Source organism: Melitaea cinxia, chromosome 28, assembly GCF_905220565.1.
Source record: "Melitaea cinxia chromosome 28, ilMelCinx1.1, whole genome shotgun sequence".
Lineage (NCBI taxonomy): Eukaryota > Metazoa > Arthropoda > Insecta > Lepidoptera > Nymphalidae > Melitaea > Melitaea cinxia.
The window spans coordinates 1,428,044-1,446,597 of NC_059421.1; the positions used below are offsets into that span (position 1 = coordinate 1,428,044).

The window sequence follows — 18,554 nt, forward strand, 5'->3', positions numbered from 1 at the left end:
ATAAAATCGCTATAAACTATAAGATTTGATGTGGAGGAGCCACGATCAAGAAAACCGTGTTGATGCTCACCAAAGTTAAGTCGCCGAGTAGAGTTGCCTGTAAATAATTTTTTCGATTTGTTGACTAACAATTAATAAATAAGCTTTAATTCGTAGATAAGAATATATATATTACCAAATCCACTTGATACAAATACTTTGGCAAAATATCGCTTGTCTATTTTTAGCAGCGTGCCACGGCCAAAACTATTTCAGTTTATTTGATACACAAAAAACGTGTGGATATCGTTTAGTTTTGAAACACGTTTAATTGTAAAACTTGAAAAATGACGAAGTACGATTGGCCTGTGGATACTGAAAATTATCCGGTGATGCGGATAGTTACCCCGCGAAATGAGAAAATGACTGGAATTTATGGAATGTGAGTTCAAAACCTTTAGTATTAATCATCGTAATAACTAATAAGAACACATAATATTTATAATGATGTGGTACACATGACATGTATCGATAATAATGTGTGGGTAACGTTCACAGCGTCATGTAGTTTATTGCAGAGTACAATTAAAAAGATATTGGGACAATTGTAAATTTTTAAAAATTTGAATTTCTTTTATGAAGTCTATTATAAATATTTTAGTAATTAAAATAAAAACAACACTAAAACAAAAACACAAAAATGTGCTTCAAATCGTTTACATTCAAATTAATTAATAATATGCTTATATTTGTAATATTAAATTTGTACATTGTGAACTTATTTCACAAATAAAGAATATTTTGTTACAACTTCAAAAGTTATAGTAAATATCCAATCTTACTTCGTAAATGTTCAAACGTCATTTTCCTCAATAACAATAACGTCACTTTGAAAATGAAAATAGGCCATACTTCAGTTTAAGTTTTTCACTGTTTTTCACTCGGTCAAAATACCTAAACGTTAGGTTATGGAAAATTATTTGTGATATTAAAGTGAATAAATTAATAAAAAATGAGCACAACGTCTACACGTCGATCTTCCCAACATTCGCCAGTTCGCAGCGAGACGACTGTAGTTACTGATGAAGATAATTCAACAAAAGCTGAATTTATTTACGGTGGACCATTTATAAAGGTGGAAAAACCATCTCCGTTCTTAAACACGGCTACTCCTATTAACGTTCAACTTCAGGGGACTTTTAAAAAGTATGTATTTTATTCATTTTTTACTTTATTTCATAGGTAAACTTACAATACACGTTTTATATCTTGCATTGGTTATTACACATTAATACTGTTTATCGTGTTTTATATTACTAATTTGTTGTTAGATATCGTAAATAGGTGCAATTAAAATAGATTAATAACAGTTAATGATAGTCTGATAAAGAAATAATAATATTGATAATATCCCTATGTTTTACAGTAATACATACTAGGAAAGATTGAACTTTGTAATAATTGTTAATGATATTTACATAAATTAATTCGTGAAGCAAAAACTTTGTACCCTTTTTTACGAAAATTGCGCGGATGGAGGAGTATGAAATTTCGCGCACTTATAGTTTATATAGAGAAGGAGTGCAGAATGCTAATTTTTTTAAATTATTCATAAAAAATACATTAAATCGATAACAAAAACATCACACACACTACCATACATTTGACACGCATATATACACTTTTGTTTATTGTAAAAGTCTGTGGTCAATTTGAGAATAGAGGTCGAATTTCGATCACTGGGTGACCTTTCTCAGTCCACTGCTGGACATAGGCCTCCACCAGTTCATGCCAAAAATGGCGTGAACTCGTGTGTTCTGCCCATAGTCACCACGCTGTTGATAGCCACAGGGCTGGCCTTGTCGCACCGAAGACGCTGCTGCCCGTTTTCGACCTGTGTAATTCAAAGCCAGCAGTTGGATGGTTATCCCGTTAACATAAATAATGATAAATGAATAACCATAAATCTATAATATAAAAATGAGTCGCTGAATGTGTTGCTAAGCGCAAAACTCGAGAACGGTTGGACCGATTTCGCTAATTCTTTTTTTAAAATATTCCTTGAAGTACGAGGATGGTTTTTACGGAGAGAAAAATTCTAAAAAAACAAATTTAAATTTCCTGAAAAAGTCTAAAAACAACACTTTTCTATATTCCCATACAAAAGATTTGTGATAATACTTAAAAGTCAATTTGAACTTTAATACCATATGATAAAGTTTGTGTTAGGCGATACGAAGTTCGCCGGGTCAGCTAGTGTAATCATAAAGTACACTAACAGGTAGACACTTAAAACAGAGCAAATGAAGAAAAACTACAATAATTTAAGCTTATACTGTTAACTACTTATTTCTATATAATTAGATTGCAATTATTTGTTAGGAAAAAATACACAGAACTATCACGAAAAAAACTACCAAGTAACTTGAAGGTAGTCTAAAATAGTTAAAGAAATATAAATATTGGCTTTGAAATACACAGGCTGAAGACGGGCAGCAGCATCTTTGGTGCAACAAAGCCAGCCCTGCGGTCACAAACCCGCCTGCCCAGCGTGGTAATTATGGGTAACACACATGAGTTCAAGCCATTTTTGGCGCGAACTTTTTGATGCCTATGTCGAGCAATGGATTGCGATAAGGTGAAGTTTGTGTCCATACAAATTGGGTCTTTAATTTCTTAATAGGTAGGCAAAGTTTATTACGTTATTAGCTGCGCCACACGCGTAATTTCAGATCCCGTGGAAATGTCGGGATGAAAAGTAGCTCCTGTGTCATTTTAGATCTGCAGATATCTATGTACCAAGTTTCATTAAAATCGGTCCAGTAGTTTTTGTGTATTTTTTAGTGTATTATATATTGCGTGTACATACACACATTCATCCTCACAAACTTTCGCCTTTTCTAACATTAGTGTGATTTTTTCATTTTAAAAGATTTTTAAATGATTAATTTTATTTATTACTAGCTTCTGCCTGCGACTTCATCCGCGTGGAATAAGAACAATTCTGTCATACATGATTTTTGCGAAACTTCAGCGCATGCAGCGGAAGCTCTCAATAGAAAAAAAAATCCCCGATTTTGAAACATTCTTCATTGGCGCGTCTATTGGTCTTAGTGTGGTTATATATTGCCTATAATAGCCTTTCTCGAAAAATGGCCTATCTAACACTGCAAGAATTTTTCATATTAGACCAGTAGTTCCCGAAATTAGTGCGTTCAAACAAACAAACTCTTCAGATTTATAATATTACTAAAGATTTGAAGTAAATTTTACAACATTTGAAAATTTATAAGTGAAATTATGTTATATATTGTAACTTGTATATTGTTACTCATTTTCAAGAATACTCTCGAGGCCCGGATAGCTCAGCCGGTAGAGCATTGGACTTTTAATCCAAGGGTCCAGGGTTCAAGTCCCTGTTCGGGCGGCTATCTTTTTTTGTTTTTTTTAAATATTAATTTTAATAATTTTTATTTTTATAAATAATTAATTTAGATATTATTACATTTTTAGGATTTTTTCTTTACATATATTTTTTTTATTAATTTTCGTTTATTCTATAGCTGCTGCTCAAACCTAACTCGATTTTGATAACAATTTCACAATTAGATAAATTGATTTTGGAAACAATACGGCCTATATAACATATTAAGTCACAGCACGGATAAAACCGCAAAGACCAACTTGTATACACGTATATTTTTAATTTCGTAATATTTTTCAGGAGCTTCGCCTACTATACGCTGAAAGAACGCCTACCGGTTATTTTAACTAAGACAATTGATTACTTAGCTCGAGAGAGTTCTAAGATCAAATCTGCACACGGCGCGGTAAGTTGTCAACTAAATCTAATATATAAAATTCTCGTGTCACAGTTTTCGTTGCCATACTCCTCCGAAACGACTTGACCGATTTTGATGAAATTTTTTGTGCTTATCCGGTATCTATGAGAATCGGCCAACATCTATTTTTCATCCCCCTAAATGTTAGGGGTAGTCCACCCCTACATTTTTTTTTATTTTTTAGACAAAATTTTTAATTTCTATTTTTTTATGATACAACATTAAAAAATACATACAACCCTAAATTTTCAACCCTCTACCATCAACCCCTATTTTTAAATAGCCTTTAGCGGCAAGACAACGTTTGCCGGGTCAGCTAGTTATTTATAGTTTTAATATACTGACACGCAATGAAAAAAATTTAGAAGTATTTCGTACTTTAATTCTGTATTCTACTTTTTTTACGTGTGTTAACTAGCACTAGTAGCGATTTTACCGATTTTGTTAATTCTTTTTTTTCCCAAAGTTAGTATATATCTTCTTGTCCTTTATGTACAGTTTTTTTTCCTCAACTTAACCAGGGTGGAACCGCGGAGCACTGCTAGTTTGGTATATTGATAGACAAACTAAAGTTGTATATTTTTAAAGATAAATACATATTTGCAGTCAGATGATGACGTCCGCGGTCTAATACAGTACATTACAAAGCTTAAAAACGATCTAATGACGAACAAGAAGTACGAGCCACTAACAGTCGACACGCCTGAAGCGAAGAAATGGAATGATTGGATAGCCGCCGCTGAGAATCAGTACTATTTCACTAATATATGGGTGTTCTCCGAGTGTTACATATACAGGCGGTTGATAGAAGGCTGTGAATTGAGGTAGGTTTGAAATTTATGGTTTTTAGAATAAGAAAAAGAGGTATTTGTGTAATTTGAAACATCAACACCAACAAACACTTATATCATCATCATCATCACTTGAGCCTATCACTGTCCACTGGACATAGGGCTCAAGTTCAAGTTCGCGCCAAAACTGGCGTGAATTCGTGTGTTGCCCATAGTCACCACGCTGGGCAGGCGGGTTGGTGACCACAGAGCTGGCTTTGTCACACTGAAGACACTGCTGCCCGTCTTCGGCCTGTGTATTTTAAAGCCAGCAGTTGAATGGTTATCCCGCCATCGGTCGGCTTTGTAAGTTCCAAGGTGGTAGTGTTATTTGTTCTAAATATTAGTTGATGTCTTTAATTTCCCTTTCAAGCAAAGGTCTAAAGAACTTCGATCCGTTCGAAGAGCAAAAGGAGAAATCGTTTGCAAATAGTCTAGAGGCTATGTGCGCGGTCGCGGACAAACTTGTAACCATGTTGGACCCCAGCGATAAGGATAAGAGGAAAACTGACTTTGTATCACTTTTGAAGGTAATATGTTATTTTTGTATCGAGATAGTGCCTATATTTAACTGAGGTAGGGCACAGCAGGAATTTCCTGCTCAAAATATGGAGCAGCCCGACTGGGGTAGTACCTCGACCTTACAGAAGATCACAGCTAAATAATACTGCTTTTAAGCAGTATTGTGTTCCTGTTGGTGAGTAAGGTGACCAGAGCTCCTGGGGGATCGGGGATTGGGTCGGCAACGCGCTTGCGATGCTTCTGGTGTTGCAGGCGTCTATAAGCTACGGTAATCTCTTACCATCAGGTGAGCCGTACGCTTGTTTGCTGAACTAGTGATATAAAAAAAAAAATTATGCCAGTTTTAGAAAAAAAAATGTCAACTTATACTACGTACAATTTATAAGCTACATAATTATGTACAAAAATCAGTTAAATAAAAGCTGAAACTTGAATTCAGTTGTAAACCACTATTAATAAATGAATTAAAAATAAATGGTAATAATTTCGTTAAGAAAGTAACTTCTCGAATTTTGTGCAAAAAGTTTTAATATGCATTATGAAACAGATTTTTGTAATCTGTGGTCAATTTCAGATTTGTCTATGGGCTAACAAGTGCGATCTATCGTTGTCTATGGGGGAGCAAGTGTCTATGCATGATGGTGATGTTAAGAACATCATAGACCCCTTCCAAATGATTACCGATTTTAAGGATAAGGTAATTTAGTTATTGGTTTGATTTCAATTATATATTTTAACCAACTTCAACAAAAGAGGAGTTTCTCAGTTCGACTGTATGTTTTTTGTGTGTGTTGCCTGATTACCTCATAACTTTACTGGATGTACCGATTTTGATGATTCTTTTTTTAATCGAAAGGTGGTGCTTTTCATGTGGTCCCGTTTAAATTTGATCGAGATCTGATGAAAACTTTTTGAGTAATCTTTGATAACGCGTATTTACTTGCTGATCTTGCGAGGCAAACGGAAGTTGAGAGGGAGATATGAGTTAATGAAAATAGAAAGAGAGAGGGTTTCGTTAGTTTTACTTCAGTCATATGGTCTAAAGCACACTTGTTTTTTTAGAGTTCCGTACTCAAAGAGTAAAAACGGGACCCTATTATTAAGATTTCACTGGCTGTCACCAGGCTGTATCTCAAGAACCGCGATAGCTAGACCGTTGAAAATTTCACAAATTATGTATTTCTGTTGTCGCTATAGCTAAAAACAAAATAAAATAAACATTTAAGTGGGGGCTCCCATACAAAAAACGCAATTTATTGGCTATTTTTGCTTGATATCAATAAATGTTAACAGGTAGGCACTTGAAACATTCACAAAATCGTTAATTTTACTATTAACTTGTAATAAATAATAAAATAAAAAATATAATTAGACCAAAAAAAATTGACTAAATATTTTACCTAGTCAATGGTACGGAACCCTTCGTGCGCGAGTCCGGCTCGCACTTGGCCGGTTTTTTTTTTACTTTTTATATTTCAGATACTGGTGGACGACTCAGCTAAAATAGCTGATCTGGTTGTCGCAAAAGCGGAAGCTATGGCTAAATCTATTGAAGGGGTGAGTATTTTATATAAGAGTTAACTCCCTTAAAACGACGATGCGTCGGCTTAACGGTCACAGCACTGGTTTGTAGCTGTTGCTGGTGGCTGCGGGTTCGATCCCCGCACATGACAAACATTTGTTTTACATTTACCATACAGATGTTTGCCGTGGTCTGGGTGTTTATGCAGTTCTTGTAGGTCTCCCCACCGTGCCCCGGAGAGCACGCTAAGCCTTCGGTCCCTCGTATATGTGAAATATTAAAAAATAGATATTTTTATATTAGAAATACATTGCAGTCATCGCCCGTTCAAAAATTAAAAATCTAGGATACTGTAAATTTTAGTGTTTTCAATAGATTATGACTAAAATTCATGTTTTAAATAAAAATATATTATTTTGATTTAAAATAACGTAACCCTATTATAAATAATAAAATAATATTGCAGAATACAAGTTTAAAAGCGAAATGCAGTTGTCACAGACTGGCGACACTGGCGGGGTTGCCGCTTTGTAAACAAGAGGTTTTTAATAAATTTATTTAAAAAAAGTATTTAATAAAATAATAATGTTGTAGATAATAATACGTTTTTACTTTTTAATTATCTATTTACACTAAAGTAATTTACTGGTCCAGGTTTTTTTTTAATCTGGTGTAAAATTAGTATTTTTTTAATAGTATTGATATAATAAGTAGAATGAATACTATTTATTTACTGGTCAAGTTTTTTTTATGCTGGTGTAAAATTAGTATTTTTTCATTCATTTTAATATTGTGATACTTGTTTTTCTATCTGAGGTAGGGCACAGCAGGAAATGTTTTGCTTAAAAATCTGCAACAGCCAGACTGGGGTAGTATCTCGACCTTACAGAAGATCAAAGCTAAATAATACTGTTTTCAAGCAGTGTTGTGTTCCTGAGTTTTATATATATTAAAAAAAAAATGATTTGTGTTAATATCCATTCTCTGTCTCTAATAAGTAATTAAAATATGTTTTTTTTTTATATTTCATAGTTATGTAAAAATAAATAAAAATAACTATTCTTGTACAATATTGGGATAAATAGAGATATATATTAGTTATAGTTTTGTTAGTGGCATTTCTCTTATATATATTAGTCATATTATGTATTAATACCTAGCTGTAAGTACTCAGCGGTTTCACCCGCGTTGATTTGAAAAAAAGTTGACTAAAATATAGCCTATAGTTATCTTGCTTAAATGGTCAATCCAATTCGAACCTACAATTCCTTATATTAGCGCATTCAAACAAATAAACTTTTCACCTTTATAATATTAAGTATAGATAACCTTTTAAATATAAATTTCCAGTGTTCAGAAGAACAGAAGTCCCCAGAAGCATTAGAAGCACCAGAAGGCTCCGAAGAAACACAACCGCCCCCGTGTTCGGCTAAGGTCACAATACCTCCAACTGTTATGTTTGGTAAGTAATCGATATTATTATTCAACTGTTTCATTATTGGTTATATTTTCATATATAAAAAACGAGTGTGCTTTAGACCACACGACTGAAGTAAGAGTTCTGCACAATATATATATATATATATTAGAGATGCCACGAATAGTAATTTTGCCGAATACCGAATACCGAATGTTCGGCGAGGCTCTTGGCCGAAGCGCCGAACATTCGGCAACCGAATATTCGGCCACACTTAGTACTTTTCGCGGACGACAAGACATAACTCGTCACCGTACGAGTTTAAACTTGCATCGCTGAAGCACCTAATACGTTTGGTAGGCGCGGGCGGTTTTGTTTCATATTTTCATTTGTGATTGTGATTAGGTCACGGTCGTGTCACAACCTGCTTTATTTGTTGATCGTTAGTGCATCGTACGTACTGTATACTAAAATATAACATTTAACGTGATTGATTACCATAAGAAATATCATCGTTTGTTCGAAAAAAGCAAAATGAATCAATTTAATAAGAAATCGCCTATTTGGAACTATTATAAAATTTATAGTGACGACAATAAACTGGCAGTTTGTTGTGTTTGTTTCTTACCACTGGTAGATTTTAAATATTAATTTGTTAGTTCTTTTTTGGTTAAATAAATATCTTTGTGAGTAATATTTTGAGTTTTTTCATAATTTATTTGGTAATCCTTACTATATTTTATCTTAAATAAGGAAGTAAATCTTTTTATCATGATTATATCATGAAATGAAATTTGGTACACAGATACCCTAGACCCTTAAAAAGGACATGGGCTATAATTTACGCGATGTCGCGGAAAAACAGTTAGTAAGTAATAAAAAAATTGCTATTCGGTATTCGGCCAAATGGTTAACCATATTCGGCCGAATACCGAATAGCGAGAAAAAGAGGCCGAATAGCCGAATACCGAATAATTGCCGAATATTCGTGGCATCTCTAATATATATATATATATATATATATATATATATATGCACTGTCTCATAGATATACGAAACGTAACTGATTATGAGAGAAAGAGAGAAAGAAAATGTGTCTCGCACCTCTCTCTTGTTCCGTTCGCTTCACCCGATCACACTTCTCGTAACGTTCTCTTTTAATTAAATGATGAAAAATAATGAAATTTTAATTTGTTCACCTCACCATTTTAATTGTTTTATTCGTTCGCTTCACCCGATCACACTTCTCGTAACGCTCTCGTCACGCATTCACCAGCTAAAAAAAGCGCGTAAAGAAGTTCTACTTCAATCAAATCAATAAATAATTTATTTGTTTATTCTACACACAATAAATTAATTTATTATTGAAATATTTATTTATTTATTAATTAATAATCACTGACAGATATTACGCTATACTTTTATGAACATGTTAATATACATATGGCGCTGTATTTCAGACATAGTGTGCGACAACGCCGGCTACGAGCTGTTTACGGACCTCTGTGTCGCCAACTTTCTCGTATCGCAGAATATTGTTAAAAAGGTCAGTGTAACAAGACTATTTTTTATTTTTATGTGTCTCCTTCTTCATCATCATCATCATCATCATCATCATCGTCATCATCATCATCATCATCATCATCATCATCATCATCATCATCATCATCATTATCATCATCATCATTCCAGCTCATTGCAGTCCACTGCTGGATATAGAACTCCATAAGTTCGCGCCAAAAATGCGTGAACTCATGTGTTTTGCCCATAGTCACCACGTTGGGTTGGTGACCGCAGTACTGGCTTTACCGCACCGAAGACGCTGCTGCCCGTCTTCGGCCTGTGTATTTCAAAGTCAGCAGTCGGATGGTTACCCCGCCATCGGCCGGCTTCAATAGTTCCAAGGTGGTAGTGGAACCTTGTTATCCCTTAGTCGCCTCCTACGACACCCACGGGAAGAGAGGGGCTGGCTATATTCTTCGATGCCGTAGCCACACAGCTCCTTCTTGCTTTACATATATACTGAAATACGCCTAATATCATTTTTGTTCTTCCTCTCCAAAAGGTGGTCGTGTGATTTTATTTATTTTAATTAATTATTTCACAATAAATAAGGCTTTCTATACAAAAAAAAATACTAGATGGCCCGATATCGTGTCGGGTTCATACGATTTACTCTTAAAGGATTCTTTGATAAATGAATACAAACAAAAACTTTTATTTTATAACTAGCTGATCCTCGCGGTTTTATCCGCTTTAAATTGAGGAACAAAACGAGTCTGCTTTAGACCACACGACTGAAGTAAACCTTCTTTAGCTCCTACAGTAATATACGAAACGTAACACTCTCTCTTTCTATCTTCACTAACATATCTTGCTTTCAACTTCCGTTCGCCTCGCCCGATCACACTTTTCGTAACGATCTCTACACCAATTTACCAGCTTACTCCCCAAGTCAAGCGAGAAGTTTTACTTCAAAAACGTACTAACATATAATACAGCCTTCTCTCGTAGAACGGACTGTAACACAAAATAATTTATCAATTCGAACTAGCAGCGCCCGAGATTAGCGCGTTCGAACAAACAAACAAAATTCTTCATCTTTATAATATTAGTGTAGATGGTAGAAATTTAATATTTATAATATTTTGGTTCTAGGTTCGATTCCACGTGAAAAGGATACCTTGGTTCGTGTCTGACGTCACACCGAAGGATTTTAAGTGAGTTATATTTGTAAATTATTTTTATGTAACCATAAATCGTTTCTAATAACTTTAAAAGTTATATTGTTATTATTTCTGGGAGAAAGATTCTAATAGAAAAATAACATATGAGTGAAGAGAAGTAAGATGGTGAATGCGTGATAAGAGCGTTACGAGAAGTGAAGATCGGGCGAAGCGAACGGGAATTGAGAGGGAAGATATAAGTTAGATGGAGCTAATAAAGTTGTACTTCAGTCGTGTGGTCTAAAGCACATTCGTTTTTTTTAATCATATTTTTAATGTAAAATTATATTAATACTGTTAGCTGACTTGCTCTGAATCTTGTTTTTTTTTATATGTTGGTAAATTTATGGATGCACAACAAATTAATAGTAAAAATTTATGAACATTACAAAGTTATTTTGAGATCTACTCAAATTAAAGATTTTTTTGTCTGATTTTGATTAAAAAAAAAAAATTACCTTTTCCAGACATGTAATAAGTTCGTGCGCTCAAGCGAATTACAGTCGAGAAATTCCAGCGGAAACTAAACCAGGTATATTGATATTTGCTTCAATCACAATGTAAAAAAATTGACTTCAATCACATCGACAAGTAATACAACGTGGGTCGACAAAAAAAATTGTCTATTTGTCAGATCTCGATTAAATTTAAATGGTACAAGGACTAGTTTTTGTTTAAAAAGAAGAATCATCAAAATTGGTTTATTTTGAGGTAATGAACAAAATGTAGTCAAATTGAAAACCTTTATTTTTGTCGACCCAGAGGAAATTTCTAACGGATGCCCTCAGCCCGGGGCAGCTGGAGGGTGTGTCATGTCATTAAAAATAATATTTAACAAACAAATGTTACAGCCATGGATTGTACCTGTTGTTGGCGGTTGCGGGTTCGAACCCCGTGACAAACATTTGAATTGGCCATACAGGTCTATGCCGTGGTCTGGGTGTTTGTACAGTCCTTGTGGGTCTCCCCACCGTGCCTCCGAGAGCACCGATAGCGATCGTTACTCATAGTAAGGAATATATCCGCCAACCCGCATTGGAGCAGCGTGGTGGATTAAGCTCTGATCCTTCTCCTACATGGGGAAATAAGCCTATGCCCAGTAGTGGGGTATTACAGGCTGAAGCGATGATTAAAATTCTAAAACTATAAGTGTATAATTTTTGCAATATTTATTGTATGAATATTTACGATATTAATAAGCTAAGAAGGTTATAGCTTAATACTATTTCCAAAGTGTCAAAAGATATCTCGAGAGGGACATAGAAGTTAGATGGAACTAAACAAGTTTTACTATTATTACTACTATTACTATTATCTTTCTTTATAATGGTTATATTTGTAATCTTCTAGAAGGAGAAACGAATTCCGAACCAGAAGAGCCTAGAAGTATAAATTCAAACAATCTGAGAAGTTTGGGAGAAGCTTGGAATAAATACGTCGAAGATGGAACTTTCGTTGTTATGGTAATTTATTTTATTTGTATTATTATTCGTAAACTACTAATGAGTAGTTTGTTCGTCCGGCCATTTGGACATTTTTAATCTGTTTTGTTAATAATAATAACTATCAGTGTAACGATGCCTACTAATATTATAAATGTGAATGTAAGTTTGTTTGTTACGCTTTCACACGAAAACTACTTAACCGATCATCATAAAAGTTTGTACACATATTCTTAGAGGTATTAGAAGTAACATAGGATACTTTTTATTTAAAAAAAAATCAATGATGGCGATGCCGCGGGTAAAGGCTGGTGTTTAAATATAGGCAGCTATTTTGTAATACACTAGAAAAGTTGGCTAAGAATATTTTTTGACAGAATCTGCATTTTGATTCGGTGGTAGTTTCATATAACCCATTATTAATTTAATAAAAAAATTAAAAACTCTATAAAGTAACAATTAAAATTCATTTTGCAATATTTTTGTTAAAGAATCAAATTATATTCGAGGGTTCAAAATCACTTTTGAATTATAGTTTTACAAAATAAATTATATTATTACTAGTGGTCGGCCGGTGGTCGAAATTCGACGGTAATTAATTTATATTATAAGTTTGAAATTATTAAGGTTCTGTTGTCAAAGACTATAACAATAAACAAAAGAGTACGCGTGTATGTGTTAAATACATGGCAGTGTGTGTAATGTTTTTTTTTTAAATTAATTTCATGTATTTTTTGCATAATAAAAAAAAAATTGGTATTTTGCACTCCTCTATATAAACTATAAGTGTGCGAAATTTTTACTGCTCCGTCCGTGCAATTTTCTTAAAAAGAGGTACAAAGTTTTTGCTTTACGTATATATAGATATACCATTTTACTTACTTTATGTTAAAACTTAAGAAACAATAAAAAAAAATTCAACAATTATTCAATATCACTTTTTGTCCAGTGCGATGATTTCTGGACGTCGCCCCACGTTTACAAGGATATGAAGAAATACGATCCGAATTTATACCGGAAGTTGCAATACGCGGCCGCCATCTTGTTCAAAGGGGATCTAAATTACCGGAAGTTGTTAGGGGAGAGGAATTGTAACCCAACTATCAGCTTTGAAAGCGCATTACAAGGTATAATATAACTGTATTTTATTTGTTGGAGCGAAATTTCTTTAGAATTGTTGTTGATTTGAAACGGCGAAAGAAACACGTAAATGTATGAGAGAGTATTAATTGGATAGAATACATTGCGATGCGTTTTGCATGGCGCTTACCACCTTCTTCATGAGGCTGTGATCAGATCGATAGAACAAATCTCAACTGCCTACTTTCCTACAATTTTTCAGAAGTTTCACTTCTGTCGTGTGTGACTTGCACACACACTTCATTATATTTCCCTCATAACTTTTTATTGGTTGTACCGATTTTGATTACTTATTTCTGTGTCCCGACAATACTGAAAAAACGACTGTGTAGCACACGACTGAAGTAAAACTTACGAAACGTAACTCTCTCTCTTTCTATTTCACTAACTTATATCTCCCTCTCAACTTCCGTTAGCCCGATCACACTTCTCGTAACGCTCTCGTTACGCATTCACCATCTTACTCCCCAAGTTAAGTGTGCGTAAAGGACTTACTTCAATTAAAAAAAAAAATATTCAATTTGGTCGTCGTTTGAAAGTTACGTGTAAATACACGTACACATATTCATACATGCAATTTATTTTTATTTATATAGATGTATGAATTTATAAAAGAAAAATTGGTAACAGTTAAAGCGTTTGTTTTAAACATTAAAAAATGTGTACAATATATTCTGATAGACATTTTTAACAGAATCACCGAGGCCCGGATAGCTCAGTCGGTAGAGCATTGGACTTTTAATCCAAGGGTCCAGGGTTCAAGTCCCTGTTCGGGCGGCTATCTTTTTTCCCGGTTTTGTTTTTTTTTTTTTGTTATACTACATTTATTTTTTCTTTCGTTGTTTTTTTTAATATCTATTATTAGTTGTTTTTTTAATTTGGAATTTTTTAAATATATTAATTTTAATTTTCAAATTTTAAATCCATTATTTTTAATAAAAAAACAAATAAATGCCTCACTCAACAGCCCCACTTGGATTTACTCCTTTGTCCGGAAACACAATACACAAGCACAAACGCCCAGAACACAGCACATATCTGTATGGCCAATACAATTAATGTATGCCGTGTGTGGGAAATAAATAATTAATGTTTATTTATGCTTTATATTCATTTGTACTCATTTGTCTTTTTTAAGTACACCTACTAAATACTTGGTTTAAATTTCCAAAGGTTTGGTAATTTAAAATCAGCTGTAGCCCGCGGTGTAACACTTAATTTGAGGAAAACGATAGCCCATAGTCTTCTTCCGTAAATGGGCTATCCGACACAAAAATAATTTTTCAATTCGAACGATTAGTTCTTGTGATTAGCGCGTTATAACAAAACAAACTTTTAAGCTTTATAATATTAGTGTAGATAGTCAAATACACTGATTAAATTAAATTCATTTTCCAATGTCAATATAAGACACTGCCATAACGTTTCAGCCTGTAGTATCCCACTACTGGGCATAGGCCTCTTTTCCTTTGTAGGAGAAGGATCAGAGCTTAATCCATGTATATATATTAAGACTGAGAGAGACATAATATTAAGACACTGCCATATCAAATTTAAATTATTAAGTAAACAAAAAAGAAAAAAATACAACACTTAAAAAAAAATATGCAAGGCCGCCTTTTTACCAGCGGACCCAGCAGATGTTGTCCTGCTCGGAATACAGCTACCAAATTTGATTGCTGACTACCGATAGCGGTGACACCTACCGGGTCCAATCGTGTTTTCAAACCATCCATAAACCCATAGAAATTACGTACAAAATACATACAAAATTTTAACCACATCGGTTCAGCCGTTTAGGAGGAGTTCATTGACAAACACACGCACATAAATATATATATAAAGATGATATGATTTCAGGATTCATGCCAGCGCCTCTGTTTGCTCTCCGGACGGTGAAAGCTGATTTAATCTGTGGATTACCGAAGGGCAAGTGGGAACAATTGAATGGAATCGATGAAAAATGGATGGAAACTGGGGACTATGGGTATGTCAATATTTATTCAATTAACTTTTGAACAAGAATATTAATAATCGCCTCGAGTCTGTGTGTGTTATATGTATTTATTTATATAAGTATTATTAATTTATTTATCTAAAGAAATAAATATGTATATGTAGCTATACCAGTCGGCTGTTACCTATAACACAAGCATTAAGTTGCTTACTTTAGCAACAGACGACCGTGTGTATGTTATGAAATATTTATGTATTTTATTAAATTATAATAAAATTGAAATTGTATGTACGTTGTCAACGTTATCACTTTTTAAATGACTTTATAAAAAGGATTCAATTTGGCAACTTTTTACCGGATTTAGAACCGGTAAAAAGTTATATTACCGTTGTACCGGTTTTGATGATTTTTATCATCAAAAGTTGAATTGTTTGAGATTGATGACTAGTTTTCTGTTTGCAACTCGTAATAAAGATAATATCATTTCATTTGTAATAATTAAGATTTTTATTTTTACAATATTTTTAATAATTTTAATATAACACCTGATGTTAAGTGACTAGCCCTTTGGCGCAGTTTGTAGTGGCCGTGCTTTCTGTGCCGCGGGTTGTGGGTTCGATTCCCGCCTGAGTCTGGGTGTAATATTTGTATTTATATATTTATATAGATATTATTTCTATGTATATTTATCAAAAAAAAATATAGTTATAACAGTCGGTTGTTACCTGTAACACAAGCATTAAGTTGCTTACCATAGAAACAGACGACCGTGTGTGTATACGATATTTATCTATTTATTATTTAAGTAAAAAATGCTGTCTAGGATGGAGCACTCTTACCTAGAAGTAACCTATTCACTTGCGACTTAACATATTATATTATGTAACATTTAATTTTATTGTTATTTATTAATTATGAATAATTTCCCAAATATCTAAAATACGAATATATAACCTTGTATCATGTTTCTTTTTTTTTAATAAAATTTATTTAATAATTAAATTAAATTATTAATAATTAAATTAAATTATTAATAATTAAATTAAATTATTAATAATTAAATTAAATTATTAATAATTAATTATTATATATATATTTTTAATTTCAGTTTGATCCAATTATGTGCCAAGTCCGAACCTCTCAAGGTGTCGGATAGACCGTGTCCACAGTACGGAGATACTTGTTATGGAGACCAGTGTACTACGGGTATGTTATGTATATTTCATCTTTATATAATTTTAATTTTGGTATATAAATCGTACTTACAAAGCTGGCCCTAAAATAACAATGATTAGGTATTTTTATATTTAATACTAGCTGTGAACGTGACTTTGTCCGCGTGGAATTTAACAAAAAAGTATTTCAAAAATAAAAGTAGCCTAAGTTACTCCTTACTACATCAGCTATCTGCCAGTGAAAGTCCCGTCAAAATCGGTTCAGCCGTTTCAGAGATTAGCCGGAACAAACAGACAGACAAAAGTATATGTACCGTATATACATCCATATGCATTTAGTAAAAAGCGGTTATTTTAATATTACATGTATAGATAATTAATGTTACTCCTTTTTTTTTCACAGAAAGCGCTTAAATCAATTTTCTAGAAGAATTTGAAGATTTATCCTGATATCATCATTTACCGCTCACTACACTTTAATTCTTTATATTTGTACATTGTTGGAAATAAAAATAATTGTTTTGATAAAACTGGGTCGTTTTATTTGTTTTACTTTTGTGCTCAACTGTAAAATACACTTAGCAATAAGGGAACCTATTTTAAAGTTCTGTTAAGAGTCATTTCACAATTTTTCGCTCTGCAAGTTTAGGTTATTATTTATTTTTTTATTTATTCATTTACAGAAAAAAAGATGCAATTTATGTAATAAACAGTGCAGCAAAAACAATGAACAGTTTAACAGTGCACTGTGTTTCTAAAGTAATAAATAATACTAAAGTTCATACGATATTATATACTAAAATAAAAATATGATATAAAGCTACACAAATAATAGATAGGTAAATTTGGTCGCATCGCGCGAGTCGTATGTGCCGCGCGATCTTTGTGCTACTTGGTATAGTGTGATAACCAAAAAACCATCTTGATATTTTTGTAATGTATAATAAAAATTCATAACTATGGTGTAAAATGTTTTTTACATAATTAATTTGTTAAAAATTTCAAGTATGTTATATAACAACAGTTAATAAATTTAAAATAAGAATTAAAAATCAATTTTATAAAACTTTTTTTTTAAATATTGATTAAGTTTTTTGAGTAAACGAATAAACCTAATATTTACGATATAAATAAAATAGCATTTTATTATGCTCCAGAAAATCTGAGTGTCAATGTGAGTTGCATAGTTTTGGATGGAAGTAGACCATCTAATTGTGCCGGCTTTAATTTTTTTATAAACTCAATGACACCGACAAACATATTTATTAACAAATAACAAGACAAACAGATTTAAATGTCTATTTGTATTGATAATGTGAGAAACAAAATTTAATTATACATTTGTTTACAGAAATTATCAATATATTGTTTTACAGTAATTTTCGCAAATTTTTATTTTTATGAAAGTATCAAATGCAGTTTATCACACTATAACATCATAATACAAAAGGTATTAAAAATAATTAAACATTTTAATTATTTCTTTTATGTTCCTAAACGATGTAAGTTTACTTTGGTATAGATAGTTCCTTAAAATTTCTTTGTTTTCTAAGAAAAATATCGCTTCTAAAATTGTACTTAATTGGAAAATATTTATAAATTTAAAATTTTATTACGGTTTAATGGAGACGGACAAATGGAAAGAAATCTGCATTATGTATCAACAAAAACATATTCCACATATTATCATATTTTTTTTATATAATTTTAGGGTAAAGGTTATTGAAAAATAGGACTTCAAAGTAACATTTCGACCGATCACCCAGGGGGAGGCGGCTGATGAAAAGGTTAATAATTTTGTACATAAAATATAAATCAAAATTTTGATTGATTATCTTACTACAAACAAAGGTTGCTTTATTATATTTCAAAAATATAAATTACATTATTGCATCCTATACTAAGATAAACGACATCAAAATATTACAATTTCGGGGATTGTTACCGATTTTTGTGAAATGGCTCTCAAAACTTTCAGTCAAAAAACATTATTATTTAAGAA

The 18,554-nt window shown here is 32.6% G+C and overlaps 1 protein-coding gene and 2 non-coding genes across 3 annotated transcripts; all 3 read left to right on the forward strand.

The window, feature by feature from the left end:
• Window positions 1–221: 221 nt before the first annotated feature.
• LOC123667496 (damage-control phosphatase ARMT1-like) lies at window positions 222–17,082 on the forward strand. Its single transcript, XM_045601390.1, has 15 exons — window positions 222–421; window positions 3,704–3,809; window positions 4,428–4,645; window positions 5,025–5,181; window positions 5,748–5,870; window positions 6,653–6,730; window positions 8,046–8,157; window positions 9,573–9,658; window positions 10,771–10,832; window positions 11,306–11,370; window positions 12,189–12,301; window positions 13,230–13,407; window positions 15,281–15,407; window positions 16,486–16,583; window positions 16,956–17,082. The coding sequence occupies exons 1-15, from the start codon at window positions 327–329 to the stop codon at window positions 16,964–16,966; spliced, it is 1,629 nt and encodes a 542-aa protein (XP_045457346.1). The 5' UTR covers window positions 222–326; the 3' UTR covers window positions 16,967–17,082.
• Trnak-uuu lies at window positions 3,334–3,406 on the forward strand. Its single transcript has one exon. It is a non-coding gene; the product is annotated as a tRNA-Lys (tRNA).
• Trnak-uuu lies at window positions 14,125–14,197 on the forward strand. Its single transcript has one exon. It is a non-coding gene; the product is annotated as a tRNA-Lys (tRNA).
• Window positions 17,083–18,554: the final 1,472 nt, after the last annotated feature.

What these genes read in the sequence shown, in the direction of transcription:
- LOC123667496 (XM_045601390.1), top strand. Translation starts at nt 327, where the DNA reads ATGACGAAGTACGATTGGCCTGTGGATACTGAAAATTATCCGGTGATG. An exon ending in GTCACACCGAAGGATTTTAA is followed by an intron (nt 10,833 to 11,305) that starts GTGAGTTATATT and finishes TACCTTTTCCAG; the next exon opens with ACATGTAATAAGTTCGTGCG. An exon ending in ATGGAAACTGGGGACTATGG is followed by an intron (nt 15,408 to 16,485) that starts GTATGTCAATAT and finishes TTTTAATTTCAG; the next exon opens with TTTGATCCAATTATGTGCCA.